This window comes from Zosterops lateralis (assembly GCF_965231275.1).
Source record: "Zosterops lateralis genome assembly, chromosome: 3".
Lineage (NCBI taxonomy): Eukaryota > Metazoa > Chordata > Aves > Passeriformes > Zosteropidae > Zosterops > Zosterops lateralis.
In genome coordinates this window covers 81638917-81655557 of record NC_139764.1, presented here as the reverse complement: position 1 = coordinate 81655557, position 16641 = coordinate 81638917, and the positions used below count along the sequence as shown (strand labels likewise).

Sequence of the window (16641 nt, the reverse complement as noted above, 5' to 3'; positions counted from 1 at the left end):
CTTCCCCCTCCCTGTCCCTTCCCGACTGAGGCGGCCTTTGCCGCCAGCCGCCCTCGGCGCTTCCCCCTCAGCCCAGCCCCGGCAGCGGGAGGCGAGGCCCGCGGGTCCGCAGGCTCTGCCCACCGCCGCGCCTCGGCCCACGGAAACGCCACTGGGGGCCAGGGGCCCGCCCCGGGGAGCTGCCGCCGCCCGCCGCGGGGCCGGGGCAGTGCCTGTGCCTGGGCCCGAGCCCGGCCGGGGCAGAGGTCGCGTTCCGGCCCCGGGCCATGGAGCCGGGAGCCGCCGCCGCAGGTGGGTCGGGGCGCGGGCCGGCCGCGCTGCCGGGAGGCCCTGAGGGCTCCGGGAGGAGAAGCCCCCGGCCCGCGGTGTCAGGGCCCTGGGGACATCCATCGAGTGCACACCTGTGCCCAGGGATGCAAGTGGTGCTCCTGGAACAACCTCCTGGCTGTCCTGGGACGCCTGCCTCTCTCCGTGCGGGAGGCCTGTCGAGGGCAGCCTCCGGTGATCGAAGAGTGACTTCTTGAGGAAAGGTTGAGTTTATTTGGGAGGAAATGGGAACCATCTCATGAAAGTTGCGCTGCTTTGGTTATTAATAGTGAAGAAAATCAGCTACTAATTACTTGTCTCTGTTTTTATAAGTTACAAATCTAAAGTTTTCTTCTGTCCGTTTTACCTAAGTCACAAGGAAAAACACCGCTGTTGTGAAGTTTTGCTGGATGGATTCTGGGGATCAATTAATGTTGTTAGTGCTCCTGTTAAGAAAAAAAAGGTTGTGTGAATATATAGATATATCAAAGAATTATCAAAGTTATCTGTATTTTTACTGATTATTTCTAATGTCAATGAATTGAAGTGATAGTTTCTGATCACTCTGACCTTAGGAATTCAGAAATTATAGGGCTTAGTCACTTGCATTTCTCTCATTCACCATTGGAAGAAAGCAATGATTGATTTTGTATTGTCACAGAATGGCTTGGAGTTCTAGGTTCTTAAAGATCATCTAGTTCCAACTTTCCTGCCATGGGAAGGGACACTTTTCACTAGACCAGGTTGCTCAAAATCCCATCCATCCTGGTCTTGAACAGTTCCAGGGGTGGATTTTAACCCCAGCTGGCAATTAAGTACCACACAGGCTTTTGTTCAGTCCCCCCACCTCAGCAGGGATAGTCATAAAGAAAAGGTAAATGTAATAGATTGAGATAAGAATAGTAATTAAAAAAAAATTATAATGGTGATACTAAGTATGCTAATAATATGATTAATAAGAAGAATTTTCACAAGGAAAGGAAGAGAGAGAACAGAACCCAAGAAAAACAAGTGATGAACATGGTTGCTCCACTCCTGCTAACCAATGCCCAGCCCATTTCTGAGCCAAAATCCCAATATTCCTTTGGTCAGTTCAGGTCACCTGTCCTGGCCCTGCTCACCTCCCATTTTTCAGTGCAGCTCCTCAGTAGCAGAGCATGGCACTTTATAAAGTCCCTGACTTAGGGTAAACACTACATAGCATCAGCCAAAACATCAGGATGTTATCAATGTCATTCTTATACTGCATCCAAAACCCACAGCTTTGTACCAGCTACTAAGAAGAAAATGTCCCAGCTAAAACCAAGACTTGCATCCACAACTTCTCCAGGTAATCTGTTCCAACATGTTCATCAGCCTCACAGTAAAGGATTTCTTCCTAATAACTAGTCTAAATCTGCCCTCTTTCAGTTTAAAGTCATTCTCCCTTGTCTTGCCCTTATAAAAGTCCTTTTCCATTTCTTGTAATACCCTTTAGGTGGTGAAAGGCACACTGGAGCATTCTCTTCTCCAGGCTTCATAAACAACTATTTCAACTTGCGTTCAGAGGAGAGGTGCTCCAGCCTTCTGATCATCTTCGTGGCTTTGATGTTGTCTTAATTTGAATAAACTAGTAGTTGAGCCAAATAAAAGTGTAAAAAAGTACTTGACTATAGACTTGGCTGTGAATCCTTCGCAAGTCTTTTCAGTGGCTTGCTGTCTTATACAATTTCCAGTGCTTCATAAATTAATATTTAGACACTACACATTTAAATGTGGTTATAGTTAATATCTATAGTATATATAAGGATTCATTCTTTATTGCATGATGTATGCTATTTAGAGTACTGGATTCCTAGCAGTATTCCCTCTTTTCCTTGTCCTCTATTACAAACATTTCTTCTGAACAATCTCATCTTTCTTTCTGCCTATAATAAATTTCTGTAAGAAATCCAAAACCAAGGTTTTTAAAATACAGTGGATGCATTCTGGAAGGCTGCATGAATGAATCAGTATCACTGAAGGACACTGATCTTATAGATTTGAAAACTTTTGTGGAACCGTTCCGCAAAGGCTGAAAGTGTGAAACTGAAAAGGAAATTATGGTGATATTTTAGTCACTATATTTTAACATGGGAAGAGGAACTATGCAAAATAGTCTTCATATAATCCTCCAAACTCTTGATGATTGCCTTTTTTTGAACTCTGCTTTGAAAATCTCCATTCAAAAGCTAATAGAGTCATTGCAATAGGTAAAGCTGTGGAGATAAGGACTGCTTTTTTGTTGTAACTTGGCAGTGTATAAAGGCTGGGATTGTTTTCCACAGTCCCTAATGCCAACTGTAAATTTACTCTTTATGTAATTACTATTAGCATATAGGAAACTTTGTAAAAGAATAAGGGTCTGAATTTCATGGTTTCATAAATTTCATCTCATAAAGCTGTAATGAAAAGTATATCCTCAGTTCCCAAACCAAATGGATTTACACCCAGCTGATTAAGTGAGCACAGTTCTGTTTTGGTAGTGGAAGAAATCTGTGCTGACATAAGAATAGATAAATTTACACCACTGAGTTATACTTTAATTTCTGAACAGCAGGTTTTATAGAATAAATTCCCTATTCTGGAAACACATTCATGTCTTCAGTAGTCAGAATAGTGAAGAGAAAATGGTGATGGTACTGTGTGCCAGATTGACTCTGTGTTGTTGTGAGTGGCACATAAAAAAGGCCCGTTGGAGGAGAAAAAGGAGAGTAAAAGGAAGAAAAGAAAAGCTTTTAGGGAATTTTAAGCTAATATAAGACTCAGGCTTAAATTATTATTTTCAAATGATCTTGTTGAAGAGTGAAGCAAAGAAACTTTGAGAAGCCAAACTGATTTTTTTATGCTCATATAATTCTGAGTGTACTAGATGTTTCTCATTTCTTTAATTTGCACCTGTGTTCTGGTTTGGGTTGATCCATACTGTCTTTCCCAACAAACCTCTAACATGGGCCACTGGAGCTTTGTCTCCATCTACTATATTAAGGAGCTGGGACTGAGCAGGACCCGCTCGGTTGGTAGAACCTCGGGTGTTAACTAGCCAGGTGGCCTTCGCTAAATGCTGTTCCCAGTTTTTTAAGGACCCCCCACCCAATGCTTTCAGGGTGGTTTTTAACAACCCATTGTACCTCTCCACTTTACCTGCAGCTGGTGCATGGTAGGGGATATGGTACACCCATTCAATGCCATGTTCCCTCGCCCAGGTTTTAATAAGATTATTTTTAAAATGAGTCCCGTTGTCTGACTCAATTCTCTCGGGAGTACCGTGCCTCCAAAGGACCTGCTTTTCAAGGCCCAGAATAGTATTGCGGGCTGTAGCATGAGACACAGGGTAGGTTTCCAACCATCCCGTGGTGGCTTCTACCATGGTCAGCACATGGCGCTTGCCTTGGCGGGTTTGAGGCAGTGTGATGTAATCAATCTGCCAGGCCTCCCCATACTTGTACTTAGACCACCGCCCTCCATACCAGAGGGGCTTCATCCGCTTGGCTTGTTTAATGGCAGCGCACGTCTCACAGTCATGGATAACCTGAGAAATGCTGTCCATGGTTAGATCCACCCCTCGGTCTCGTGCCCACTTATAGGTGGCATCCCTACCTTGGTGACCTGAGGCATCATGGGCCCATCGTGCTAGGAACAACTCTCCCTTGTGCTCCCAGTCTAGGTCTATCTTCAACTCTCCTATTTTTGCAGCTTGATCTACCCGCTGATTGTTTTGCTGCTCCTCATTAGCTTTACTTCTGGGGACATGGGCATCTACATGGCGAATCTTCACCGGTAGTTTCTGTAACCGGGCAGCAATATCTTTCCACTCTTTGAATCCTACCTTCCTTCAAATTATGTACCCGTTGTGCCAGAGCAGCAGTGGGCTTTCCATCCCATCTCCTCATGTTCTCTCCAGATTCACGCAAAAAGAACCACAACTCAGCTCGTGGGGTGTACCTTCTCTCCCCATCAAAGGAGCGCCTGCGTTGGATACCAGGGCCTCTAATTTGCACAGTCGAGATTTGGAGGAAGTCCTCCTTAATCTCTTCCCTGAGTTTCCTATGATTCTCCTCTATTTTGTCCTCTAATTTCTGCAGTCGTGTTTCCACAGCTGCAATTCTGGCGTGAGTTGGGCCATGTACAGCATCAGCATATGCTCGAAGCTTTTTCGCCATATCGAGCACAGTCTCATCTGTCTCCTCTCGCTTCATTATTGCTAGGGCAGAGGCGTATTCAGATGGCCCAAGCCGCACAAGTTTCCTCCACATTACAGGGGTACATGCTACCAGGTCTGGATTCCTAGTTGTTACGTCATCCGAAAAAATAAGCTCTGCTACTGCCATCTCTCTCAGACGTTGGATCCCCTGTTCTATGGTCCTCCACTGTGTCTGCTGCAAATAAAGGTCATCTGCACACAGGTATCTTTGTGCTACACCGTCCGGAATCCGTTCCCAGAGGCTGTGAGGGCTAGCCTCCCTCATCATGCCCTGATCAATAACAGGGTCTAGCGACAGAGATCCCAAATGCCTCGCTTCAGTGCCATCCAGAACTGTAGCCTCCCCTGCAGCATCCCAAAGGCGGACTAACCAACTTATTATAGATTCATCAGGTTGTCGTCTGTAATCTTTTCTCAGGCCTCGAAGGTCCTTTAGGGAAAATGAATCAATATTGGCTCCAGAGTCTACACCCCTCGATGTAGTTTCTGATTTTGGTGAAGGTCCTTCTCCTGGATTATCATCATCATCCTCCACCTTGCGATCGGTCTTAGTTGTACACTTTCCGCCTCTTCTATTAGCAGCAACAGCCCTCGGTTGAGCCCTGCTGTCTGCTATTTTGTATATTGTAATATGTTCACAGAGGTATTCTCACAAACTTTTTTCCATGACTTTTGGGTTTTCTTCTAGAAAGCTTCCACCACCCCCCAGAGATACCAAAAAGATCTAGACTTGCAAACTTCTTTTAAGGGGTGCTGCTCCCAGCCTCACGAAATTTCTTGTTAATTAGGTGCCTTAAGTAGGTCTTTGAAGGTCTCAGGTTTAGCTGCCTGTGGTGCTCCAGCTCATCTCAGTGCAGCCACAATACACGTGTGTGCATCTGATGCAGCCTCTTAACACTCTTTGTGGTCCGTGGGGGGAAACAAATGTTTCTGGGTCATGACTTTACCACAAAATGTACAAATGGCTTGGCTTATTTTTAACATTTGAAATCTCTGTTTCTGCCCATTGATAATAAAAGAAGTTCAGACGACTATCTCAATTGTAGCCATCTAATCTGTAGGTTCCTGTAGTTAAGAGGAGATAAATCCTACGTCAGAAATGTTACTGAAATCCTGAGGAATTATGGTTGCTTACGTTCTTAAATTCTCAGATATGGTTATAATTGAGGAACATTAGTAAGTGCTAAAATGTTTTTTTCAATTCATTCATGTTATTTGGTTTTGGAGAATTTATAAGATTTGATTTTAGGGGCTAAAATTATTTAAAAGTTTGAGTTTGAAAAAATAAAACATCCTACCTTCAAGTTTCCTTATGCTTTTAACATAAAATATTGATTATTTTCAGTATTGTTTTACCATTTTGAGTTCATTTGAAAAAAATATGCTGGAGTTATTGTTTGGCTTGTTGGAGGAAAAGCAAGTTCTTCCCACATTGAGTATGGTCACATTTCATATCTTTATGTATTGTGAGTGTAGGTTGTTTAAAGATCACACTGTAGAGTAGCCTTGGTTTATTATGCATTTTTACAATAAAAGCTGCTTAATTGGAGCACAAGGCATACTTCAGTTCATCTTGATTATGTAGCTGTCCCATTTTCATTGTTTATTACATACACAAATGACATTGTGCTAGGCATACCAATTAAATCAAGTTTATTTTATTGTTGCTTAATGTTGTAGCCATATGTGTCTTAACTCAGCCCAGTTCCACTAGAGCAATTGCAGCATTTTGTGCTCCATCATAATGAGTCAATATTTTGGTTTCTATTGTATAAAGCAGATGAGGTTACAAAGATATGGGTATTTTTTTCTCTTTTATTTGTACTGTTTAATTGACAGACTAGTTAAAGTAAAAATCCTGGCAACAAAACAGATTTTCCATGAATATTTGTACCTTTAAGGACAGACCATACTCTTAAATTTAGAGGGAAAAGCAATTTTTTTTATATTTAGGGCTGTCTGAATATTCTTAGCTATGTAGTAGTGGTGACTGGCAATTTGTTTCTGCCCTGACAACTCCTCTTATTTTTAAATAAAATTTTCATGTGTGGAGAAAACAGAGCCCTGGAATGGCCTGGAAGTTACATGAATTACAGTCTATTTTGTATCTTATGCTATTATTTTTTAAAATTATTTTTAAATTCATATGCTAGGGTCTGAATAACAAATGAATCTCTTGATGTAATCAATAAGGTTTTGTCTATGACATTTGCAGCAGTTTCCTCCATTATTAGCCATGAATTTCATGGCCAAACTTGGAAATCACACCTAAGGTCTATAATCCTTTGACATTAATGAGTATTACTCTAGTGTTAAATTATTCCAAGTGAGTTTAGGTTTTGGGTTTGATTTAAGGTACCCTATGATTTTAAATCATATCATAACTTAGCTGTCTTCCCCCATTTCCCTGTGACTTACCTGTTTCCAAGGTCAGTGAGAAAACTGTATGTACCACTCGGAAGAGTAAGTGATATAAAATTGACCTTCTTTATCCATAAACATCCCTGAAAGATTTCTTAAAAGCTCTAGAATTGAGGATTCACCTTCTTCTGCAAATGGCCGTTCCTTGAGTCATTAACCCTTAACATTTCCATCTCTCCATATGAGCTGCTGCATCAAATGCATTTGCAAAAGAGGACTGGCAAGTTGGTGGATTAGGGTAGTGCTTATGAATCAAATTTATCCTGGTTCTTTCTGTTACCCTGTTTCCTGCTTATATCAAAGGTCTTCAATGGATCTTGCACCACATCTCAGTTCCCCTTGGTTAAGTTACACAAAGCTGTTTGGGACAGTTGATCACTTCTTTTGTAATTATTTCAGCAGGTAGATAATTGCTCAGCAGTCTCCCGTGGCTAGGATCTCAGCAGGTCTGTGGGTTATCAGTGCCCTCTCTCTGCATGAGAGCTGGAAGCATGGAATGTCATTCTTGTGTTGGAAATCTGTAGACTTAGCCCCATTCAACAGTATTGTAAACCCATTGTGTCCTCTGAGTGCTCCTCCAATATCAGTTTGTGGGTTGAGGGGTTTGCATAGGGAACCTGTCACTGTGTGGGATCTGTTGTTAGGGTGCTTAGTCCTGCTTCCAGCAAAGTCTGCAAGGGATTACTGGTTCTCTCCTTAACACCAAGTAATCACAGGAATGGAGCTTTGGATAATTCTTGAACCTTTCTCTTTCTGTTTATGTCAGACATATTTTGGCATTAGCAGCTAGAATTAGACTGGCGACTCCTTTCTGCTCTTGGTCGAGTACTATTCTCAGTCAAGGAAAATTTTTGGTTTGGCTCTAAAACTTTCTTCTGCCCAACCAGTGTTATCATTTCTATGCTGATAAGAGCACAAACATTATTGATAAAACTCTGTAGCTGCCAATATGCTTTCAGTGGAATATATTTGGTGGTTCAGCCCTTCCTGAGAGCAACAGATTGCTATGCAATTTTTGCTAATGCACAGTTGGCCAGCATCCCCATATTTCTAGTAGTGTCATCCGGTGTGTTATTTTCTAAGAGACTTACATAGTAGTTTCTGAGAGCAGTTGTCCCTTTAGAGGTATGGTGAAAAACCTCAATCAACTCGGTTCCATACACAAACTTCTCTTTGCCTAATCAAAAAAGAAGGGAAGAGAGATGATGATAGTGTCAGTAACAGAAAGCAAGTGAAAGAGCTGTATATTCTCCATAAAATCTTTAAGAAATCATTTTTTCTGGAAATGCATGTAGGAATATTGCTATTTCTCATTAATTACCCATTTTGAAACAACTGATTTTGTGATTCCATCAGAATGACTTCTCCAAAAACTGTGGTGTGTCTTGTTCCTAAGAAAAACCAGCTGTGTTCTGTGATCTGTCCTGCTGTTGGGGTTTTTTTGTAAGAGCATCTTTGCAAATTATTTTTCCAGAAAAGGAGTAAGTTTTTCCTCCAGGGTAAGAATATCTCCCTAAACTCATTCAGTGTAAGGCACTCCTACAGTATAAGATGCTGAAGAGGAAAAGACCCCCTCAAACTCCAAATTGCATTAATTCATTAATTAAATGTATGCCTTAAGTGTCAAGGTGGAATGCTATTTAAGATTCTTAAAGCATAATTAGGTAGTGATTTATGTGACTTGCTAGGGGAAACATCTACTTTAGAAAATAGCATTTTGGAATGTTGCAGTTGAAGGATCCTTTTGCTTGTCTCCATTGTACTAAGTTTTTTGTTATGCTTAAAACACAGTAGTCCCTTTTGAAACAAAATGAAAAAATTACTCTCTTTATTTTGATAATGGGTGGTCAAAAAATACTACCAAAGTAGCATTTCACACTAGTAGCATGGTGGTAATATGTCAGTGGTCAGGCAGCAAACTTTGTACTTCCCTTGTACTTCCCTTGTACTTGTATGTCCTGTAAGGAAAAATAGAATATGATAAATAAGGCATTGGTGGTGACTCTGATGATAAAAAGCACCTGAGTGTCCATGAAATGCTGGAATAAATACCTCTGCCTGCCCCATACTGGAATGTTGATAATTTTGCAACTTCTGTGAATGTAATTTAAGGGAAAATACTAATACTGAGAAAGAATGTCATGAAGCAGAAAGTAAATAAGTGTTTGTCCTTAAAAGGGAGATGAATCAGAAAGTTTTGGCAGAGCAGTCTCTGGAGGTACCAAAATGTTAGATGAGAAGTGTAAGACATTTTTCTGCCTGCCCTCATTTATCGTTCTGCTCTGCACAGGGACTTTGTAAGAATGGAGCTTGACAGACACTGTTTGAGTAATTTCTGGGTGACATTTCTGTTGATGGGAAGCACCTTTCAGATTCAAAGCCAAATATTTTGGATACCTTACTGTTACTATTTAATCTTCTTTCACTGTGGTTCCATATATTCCGTTTTATTCACAGTTTTGAAGGCAGGTCAATTACTTGCATGCTTTTGTATTTGTAAACATTTCCTTTGATGTATAAGGCAAGCAAAAGTCTTACACCAGTTAGCTTTCCCACAGAGGTGCTAATCCTTTGAGAGAATCGATTTCTGCTTTTCACTGAAAATCTAGATATGAATTTAAAAGTTCTGTGAAATAGATTTTCTTTATCAGAAATTTTGCAGAAGTACCTTTTAATGTATAACTGCTTTAAGTAAGATATATACATAGTATACTTCAGTTTCTAAAGGCTTACTATTTAATTAGCTTCAAGAATGCACTGATGGCTTAGATTGGGTGATTCTGCCCTGGCACACAACAGGAATGGAGTGTTTCAAGTGGAGAAAAGTAGCTTAAAATACTGTAGGTAAATAGATCCCAAGGTAAATACTGTAGCTGTAGGTAAATAGATCCCAAGGAATTTTTGCACTCTTGTCCTTTGTGCTCTGTACTATGTAAAGCGTTAACTGGCTGCTGTATCTGAATGGACAGTGTACAAGGAGTGCACAGGGATTGATTGTGCATTTCAGAAGTATTTGAAAGGTGAAATACATACTTAAAAAGCAGTTTGTTCTGTAAGTGTCCCTGATGGATAAATGAATATAGGATGATTTATGACTTACTATCCAAAGTCGAGTAGAACCAGAGGAAGAAAGTGAGCTTAGTGATAGCAGATGATCTGGTGAAAGGGTGACGAAAGATACCTTTTTCAAACCTGTGCTGTGACTATTTCAGAGCTGCTCAACACAACTTATTAGTGTTTAACCTGCATTTTTGATGGATAACAAGAGAAAAATAGCACTGTGAAAAAGTTGTAGATATCCAAGTCAGGGCAAAATTGTAGGAAGTGATTTTTTTTTCTTATTATTTTGGGAGTGATTTTTTTTTTCAGGAAAAGAATAAATCAAACAACTGAATGAAAATGGTGTGGAATTAGAAAAAAATGTGACTTTACTAACTTTGCTAACTGGATAGGCTGGTTAATATTAGTTGGTTTTAATTTAATTTTTTTCCTTCTCTGCTCCTAGGCTCTGTGCTGTTACAGATGATGTAATCATCTGTTTAAATATTTTGTTACTCTGACCTTTATGATGCCTTTTGCCCCATCCTTACTGTTTGTAACAAAGCTTATAAGACTGTCTTCTTTGCTTTACTAGCCACTTGCATCACTTTGAAGCTTTCTGCAGACTTGAGGCTTAAAGTAGACTTAAAATTTCAAGGGCACCAATACTAGGTGTCCAAAACCAGAGACAACCTCAAAGTTTTATCTTTTGAGCAGTGGAACCTTTTGATACACTTCCATGAAATTATATGTATTGTACTTAAGTATAAATAACCCCAAATGAATTCTTGTGTCATGGTTTAGAATTCTTTTTGGGGGGAGAGAGTATCAGGGTGAGTTTTTTGAGGTTAATATTTTTACTTTTTTTCATCCTTGTTTCAGTGGGGTTAGCATTTGCATTGAAAATTTTGCTAGGATAAGCCTATTTGAAGTGCTTACTATTTCCACAGTTATTCTCAAACATTGGCTGAATTTTATTTTTATAGCTGAGTGCAGCTCATGTATGTTCTTACATTGTGCACAGATGCTTGTATTTCTGTTCTCCTTGATGATTTAGTAATGCACTAGAAATGAAAGAATTGGTCTCATTGTTGAACAGTTTTCAAAGCCAAGAAAATATTGTGCATCATTTCCTTAATGGAGTCATAGTGAAGTAACCTTTTTGTTTTCTGTTTTTCTAATGCAATAGAAATCAAAGGTGGAAGAGAAAATCAGATTTCTTATTTGAAAATATCAAAACTAGCATTGGCTTTTGCAATTATCCGCTCAAAACCACCAGGGAAGAGTTCCAAAGAATACACAGAGTACCTTGCCAAAACTGTATCTGAACAAGATTTTGGATGGAAATGGAAAGTGGAAGTGCTGGAAGCTGAAGTTCTTCGATTACGACAGGAGCTTCTGTTGACCAGGATCTCTCCAAGATTCTGCTTGGAGAACAGTAAGTTACTCAAATAATTTCTGGCTACGTTGCAATAGCAGGGAACCAAACAGCTTTCATGTTGCCTGTACCATTTCTTGTACCTAGATGTGAGAGTCTTCAGTGTACTGTTTTTTGTTTTTCCCAAAGTTCTGAGTTAGTGGAACACTTATTTCATTTGTAATGGGATTGTGCTTGAGAATTTGATGCTTATGCAGGATTTCTATATTTAACTCTCAGAATCAATAGGTATTATACAAAATAATTGCAGACAAAAATTGTCAATACACAATGTTACCCTATAACCTTGTAAATACCAGTTTGTAAGAACTAGTTTTTATTTGCATTTGGAATATGTCTTAAAGACATATTACATTTTTTTAACCACCCTACAGATTTTAAAATCAGGATTTAAGCCTAAAGTGTTGGAAGCACTAATCCCCAATATGTGTAACAGGAAGGTAGGGTAGGCTACCCTGCCTGGGTGCTGTTTATCTGTTTTTTCTGAGAATGTACTGAGACTGTGGATACTGTGAGGTTTTTTTATGGCATATGGTAAAATATTGTGAGTCTGATACTATTGAATTCAGGAAAGCTTTTAGTCAAAAAAGATTAAAAAAGATGGTCTCAAACAGCACTGTTTCTCTGACTTGTGCATGTGTGGTAAGTCATGCTCAGTTCAAGGTATCGGTGACACTGTGTGAGCTTGGAAATCAGGCATGAAGGATTTCTGCAGGCTCTGGGGAGACACTTTCCTGGGAGATGGGGGTCAAAATGCTCTGGGCTGAAGGAGAGAGGAAGTTCCTTGTTGAGGGGATCTCTAAAATCAAGATGTATAGCTAATTGCTTTATGGCTTGAGATTTTTAGAAGGTTCCCTGGTGGAAAACTTGATGAGGCTTTGCCACACTGCCTTTGTACTGAAACAGTAGTGTCTTTGTTGCCTTGCCTAAAGATTTCTAATCTCTAACGTTGACTGATGGGGGATCATTAGACTTCAGCTAGAGGCTTTAATGGTTTATGTATTTAATTAGTATAATAGTTCTCTACAAAGAAGTGACTTAATGACTGTTCTTACTTTGTTAATGTCTGCGTGTCTATTTTCTGCAACCTGTTGCAAACGTGACATTTAAGACTAAAAGTAACTTTTAAGATGCAGTTTCCAACAGGTGTCTTAGGTTTTGAAGAACTGGCTGCATATTATCAGGAGAAATTTATAAACATCTAATGTCTGGAGAGAATATTCTGATTGTGGATTAAACAGAACACAGCAAACACTACCAATTAGCAAAATGCAGCAAACAAAATCAATTCACTTGCAACTTCTGTACTCTAATTTTTGAAAGATTCTCTAAACTCTAAATTTTAGTTGTGAGATAGGCAGAGAAAACTGTCTCTGAGATATAACACCTCTTGCAAAGGAAACATCCTTTTCATTACTCTAATCATACTGAAGTTTGTTCACAGACTTAAAATGTAATAAATCTTTTCTAATTTTAAATGTCTTACACCTGCACTGTTTCCACTGAGTATGCATTCATGATTACAGTTCTACTGGAGACAAATGCTTGGTCACTTGCTTTTGAGTAAAGAAAGACTGTTACTGATACCTGATGGAATGTCTGTTGGTGAGTTTGAGATCTATGCAGTCCTTGGGATCTCAAGTTGGTGATGTATATTAATAGTAGGATGTCTGTGGTTGACATGTATGGGAAGATGGTTGTAGAAGCAAGGCTTACTTGAAATAGGGGCCACTACACCACTGCCATCTTCTGTCCCAATACAAAACCCAACACCTTTATTATGTGTTGTGCCAGTTTTGAGATTTTTCAAGCCCATGGAGAATAGAAGCTAAAGGGTGGCTACTGCTGAGATACAAAGGCACAAGGAGCTTGAATCTAAGTTATGAGAAAAAGCGGTAATAATAAGTGGTGGTTCTTCCTTTCGAGTGAAACCGCTATAGATCCATCAAGCCATCATTATGGTTTCTCAGCTTTACCACCTAATATCACACCAGAGGTATGCTCTTTAGGGCTGAGGATGATAATTAGGATTGTTCTTAGCACCAAGTAATCTGCAGATATCGTGGATCCTTTTCCTCCTCCACTTATTTCTCTAGCCTCATTTCTGGAGTTGGTGTTCTGCTTAAAATAAAGCAGCCTCTTAAAAATATTTCAAACCCTCAGCTTTTCTATGAGTTTCTTCTGTTTTTATTAACAACTCTTTAGATACAGGAATATCTGCGTTTCACAAAATCCAGCACCAGAAAATCTCATGCAGTAAGGATAAGACTGTATTTGATCCTGCTGGTACCTCTTTAGAACTGAAGAGTTTGAGTCCTTCAGCAGGGTTCACTTTGCAGCTGTATCTTCTCTGCCTTGCATCCTGAATGTGAGAACTTTCCTCTCCCACCTGCCGTTTGTAATAATAGTAGTAGTCTTCAGGAATGATTAGAAACTGCCCATGGAGTTTTATTTCCCTGATATGAGAAATTTGTGAGCTCTTTGAAGCTGTGGTACCTGTTTTCCCCCTCTACATACAGTTGAACACAGTACAGATGTGCAAATACATTAAGGATAAAGAATGGAGAATCCATTTTTAAAAGAAATGCTCAAATTTTTTTGTCCCACCTGAATACTTGTTTGTCCTCAGAGACACTAAAAAAGTTGTGGGTTCCTAACTTAGAGGGAGAAGCACGTTTTCCTGCAGGTAACCTGCTTGGTGGTATGAGCTCTTACAGATTAATGTGTTTTTTATGAAAGTGCAGAGTATTCACTGACTATGCTGTGTCTGGAGGTTCCTTATTTGACTTATTGTTCAGTTGTCTTTCTGAATACAAGGACTCTGTTCCTTGGTGGTGCTTTTGTCTGTATGTCAATCATATGAAGAGGAGGAGAAGCAAATATTTTTGCAATTATCTGTTATTTTTCACCTTGACAGTATTGTACTTACAGCTATGCCCGTGGGTAGAAAAAAGGTCAAATTTCATGGTAAAGCAAAGCTTCATGCCTTTCTTAGATTCAGATTAAAATTTCACAGAAAGGAGGATAGAAATTTCTTAGTGTTATTCTAAGAATAAGCATTTAGAGTATTTGAGCATTCTGTTATCACTTTGCTTTGGAGCAACAAGAAAAGATAAAGCATTGGTGAATTCATAGGTTCATGGATTGAAGCACCTGTCCTGTAACACAAATTCCTTCACTCGCATTAGTTCATAAAATCAATGATCATATTGTTTCTTGGCTGGCTGTGTTTAAGAGCTCTGAAAAGCCTGCAGCTGTTACTCCAACCCAAGAAGGCATAAATGCAATATTCTACCCTTTTTTTGCCAAGCATTTTTTTGCCAAGTACTTTAGGAATGACAGTTTAGAGGATAGATATTTATTACCTTGGTTGCTTCCAGCTGATACTCTAGACGGTTCAAGATTGATTATCCAGGGTATATGTTTAGCAAAACTTGCCTCAAGTATGTGTTCCTCTTCCTTAGCTTCACCCTCAGACTTGGTTCATGTTATTTCCTTCTTATGCAGTGGGTAGGAATTTACTGAACTGCTTGCTCCTCTAATTAAAATAAAAACCAGATTCTCTCCACCCCGTACCCTTTTAGAACTAGGTTACTCTTCATTTTATAGATCATTTACAGTAGAACTTCTTCTGCATGCCCTGGAGTTCCCTCCTGTTTTTAGCCTCCACAGTAGCACATGTGCCAGCCACCCTACCAGAGTGTCTGTGTTTAGGGAAATACTGACCTCTGAGTCATAATGTGATTAACCTGAATGTCTGACTTTTAACTCTATCCTGGGGCTGTGTTCTGCCTTTCAGGATAAGGTCCCCTAAATTCTGTTCCCTGTGTCAAAGAAGCAATTTGTATCTCTTTTGGGAATAACACCCAGAGGAAAAAAAGATTTTTTGTATCTCCTGCTTCACTCCTTAACTTGGCGTGTTTCTTGAGGCATTTAGTCCTATGTGTGGTAAAAGGGAGCAACTTCCTTTGTAGAGCAGTATGAATGAAGACATTTCAATCTCATTTCTTCTCACTGGGAGCTTATAGAACTGGAACCAGCCAGTTCAACAGCTGAAGTAAAACTGGTTATAAGCATTACATAGCTACAGTTTACCAGCAGCCTTGCTTTGGGCCACAGAATTCAGCCTTCTCGTCCCTTTCCACTTCTCTGTAGGTCCTGGCTTGGGAATTTGTTGCTCAGAAGGGAGAGGCAGAAACTCTAGGTGCTTATCTTTTACCCTAGGATTTCCTTGGCAGGCAAAGACAGGATCAAATAAATCCTGCCTTGATGATGGCAGGAAAAATGATGGCCAGTCAAAAAGTTTTCTGAATAATTGGATATCAAACTTCTGAAAGGGCAAAACTCTCCATCATGACTTAAGTAATGTAGCTTGTGATGTTTCCGCTACCTGCTTACATTAAAAGGAGTGGTGAGAGAACATAATTGATAATAGATTTTTTTTTTAAGCTTACTTTCAAAGAGAAACCAATCAGATGAATTCAGAAAGGTCAGACCAAAACCTGAAGATTTCCTCAGAGGGTATCTCATCTGTGGCCTTATAAAGGAGTCTTCCTTGTTAGTGGGGATAACACCAGTCCACATCTGACTGAATAGTAATGACACAAACACATTCATCTATTAGGGGAAATTACTTCCCTCCCCAGAAAACAGATGAAATAGAGTGAAATGTTTACATGTGTTGTAAATAGCACTTAGCAACAATTTTAGTTCCTATGACATGGTAGTAAGGTAGAGGACTACAGACCAGAATTTCCAAGTTATCATGATATGTTTAAGGAAAAGCTATTTTTTCAGGTTGGTGTGTTTAAATGAGCTGCCGTTACAGATTGCTGTGTCCTGTCATCACTTTCCCCTCCTGGTATTTAGAAGGAGTACAAAAGCACAACAATTGCAGAGGAATTGCCAGCCTCTGAGGTGTATCTTTTACTTCTTTCTTTTTCTATCTTCCTTTTTCTACGGTCAGAGGATTCTCCGTTGGGCAGCAGTCAACTCTTAATTTGATGTTGCCATGGAAAACCGTTCTGATTATTTTTTTCAGGTGCTTAGGGATGTGATGATTCTGTATAAAGACACTCTACCTACTTCTTGGCTTCCCATCCCCCCAAATAAAAATAGATGTCTTTTTCTCCATACAGATCCATAAGGATAGCCCAGTGTGTCATCTCAACGTTTTTTTCTCTAAGACATAGGGATGTCAGACACACAGTACTTC

At 39.7% G+C, this 16641-nt stretch overlaps 1 protein-coding gene across 2 annotated transcripts in view; it reads left to right on the top strand.

The window, feature by feature from the left end:
* The first annotated feature begins 229 nt into the window (after window positions 1–229).
* MEI4 (meiotic double-stranded break formation protein 4) overlaps window positions 230–16641 on the top strand; it is a 76498-nt gene continuing 60086 nt past the window's right edge. For both annotated transcript variants that reach the window (XM_083858585.1, XM_083858584.1), the window contains exons 1-2: window positions 230–291; window positions 11178–11426. In XM_083858585.1, the coding sequence (XP_083714711.1) occupies window positions 267–291; window positions 11178–11426 (274 nt within the window). In that variant the 5' untranslated portion in view covers window positions 230–266. The remainder of the gene's footprint in view (window positions 292–11177; window positions 11427–16641) is intronic.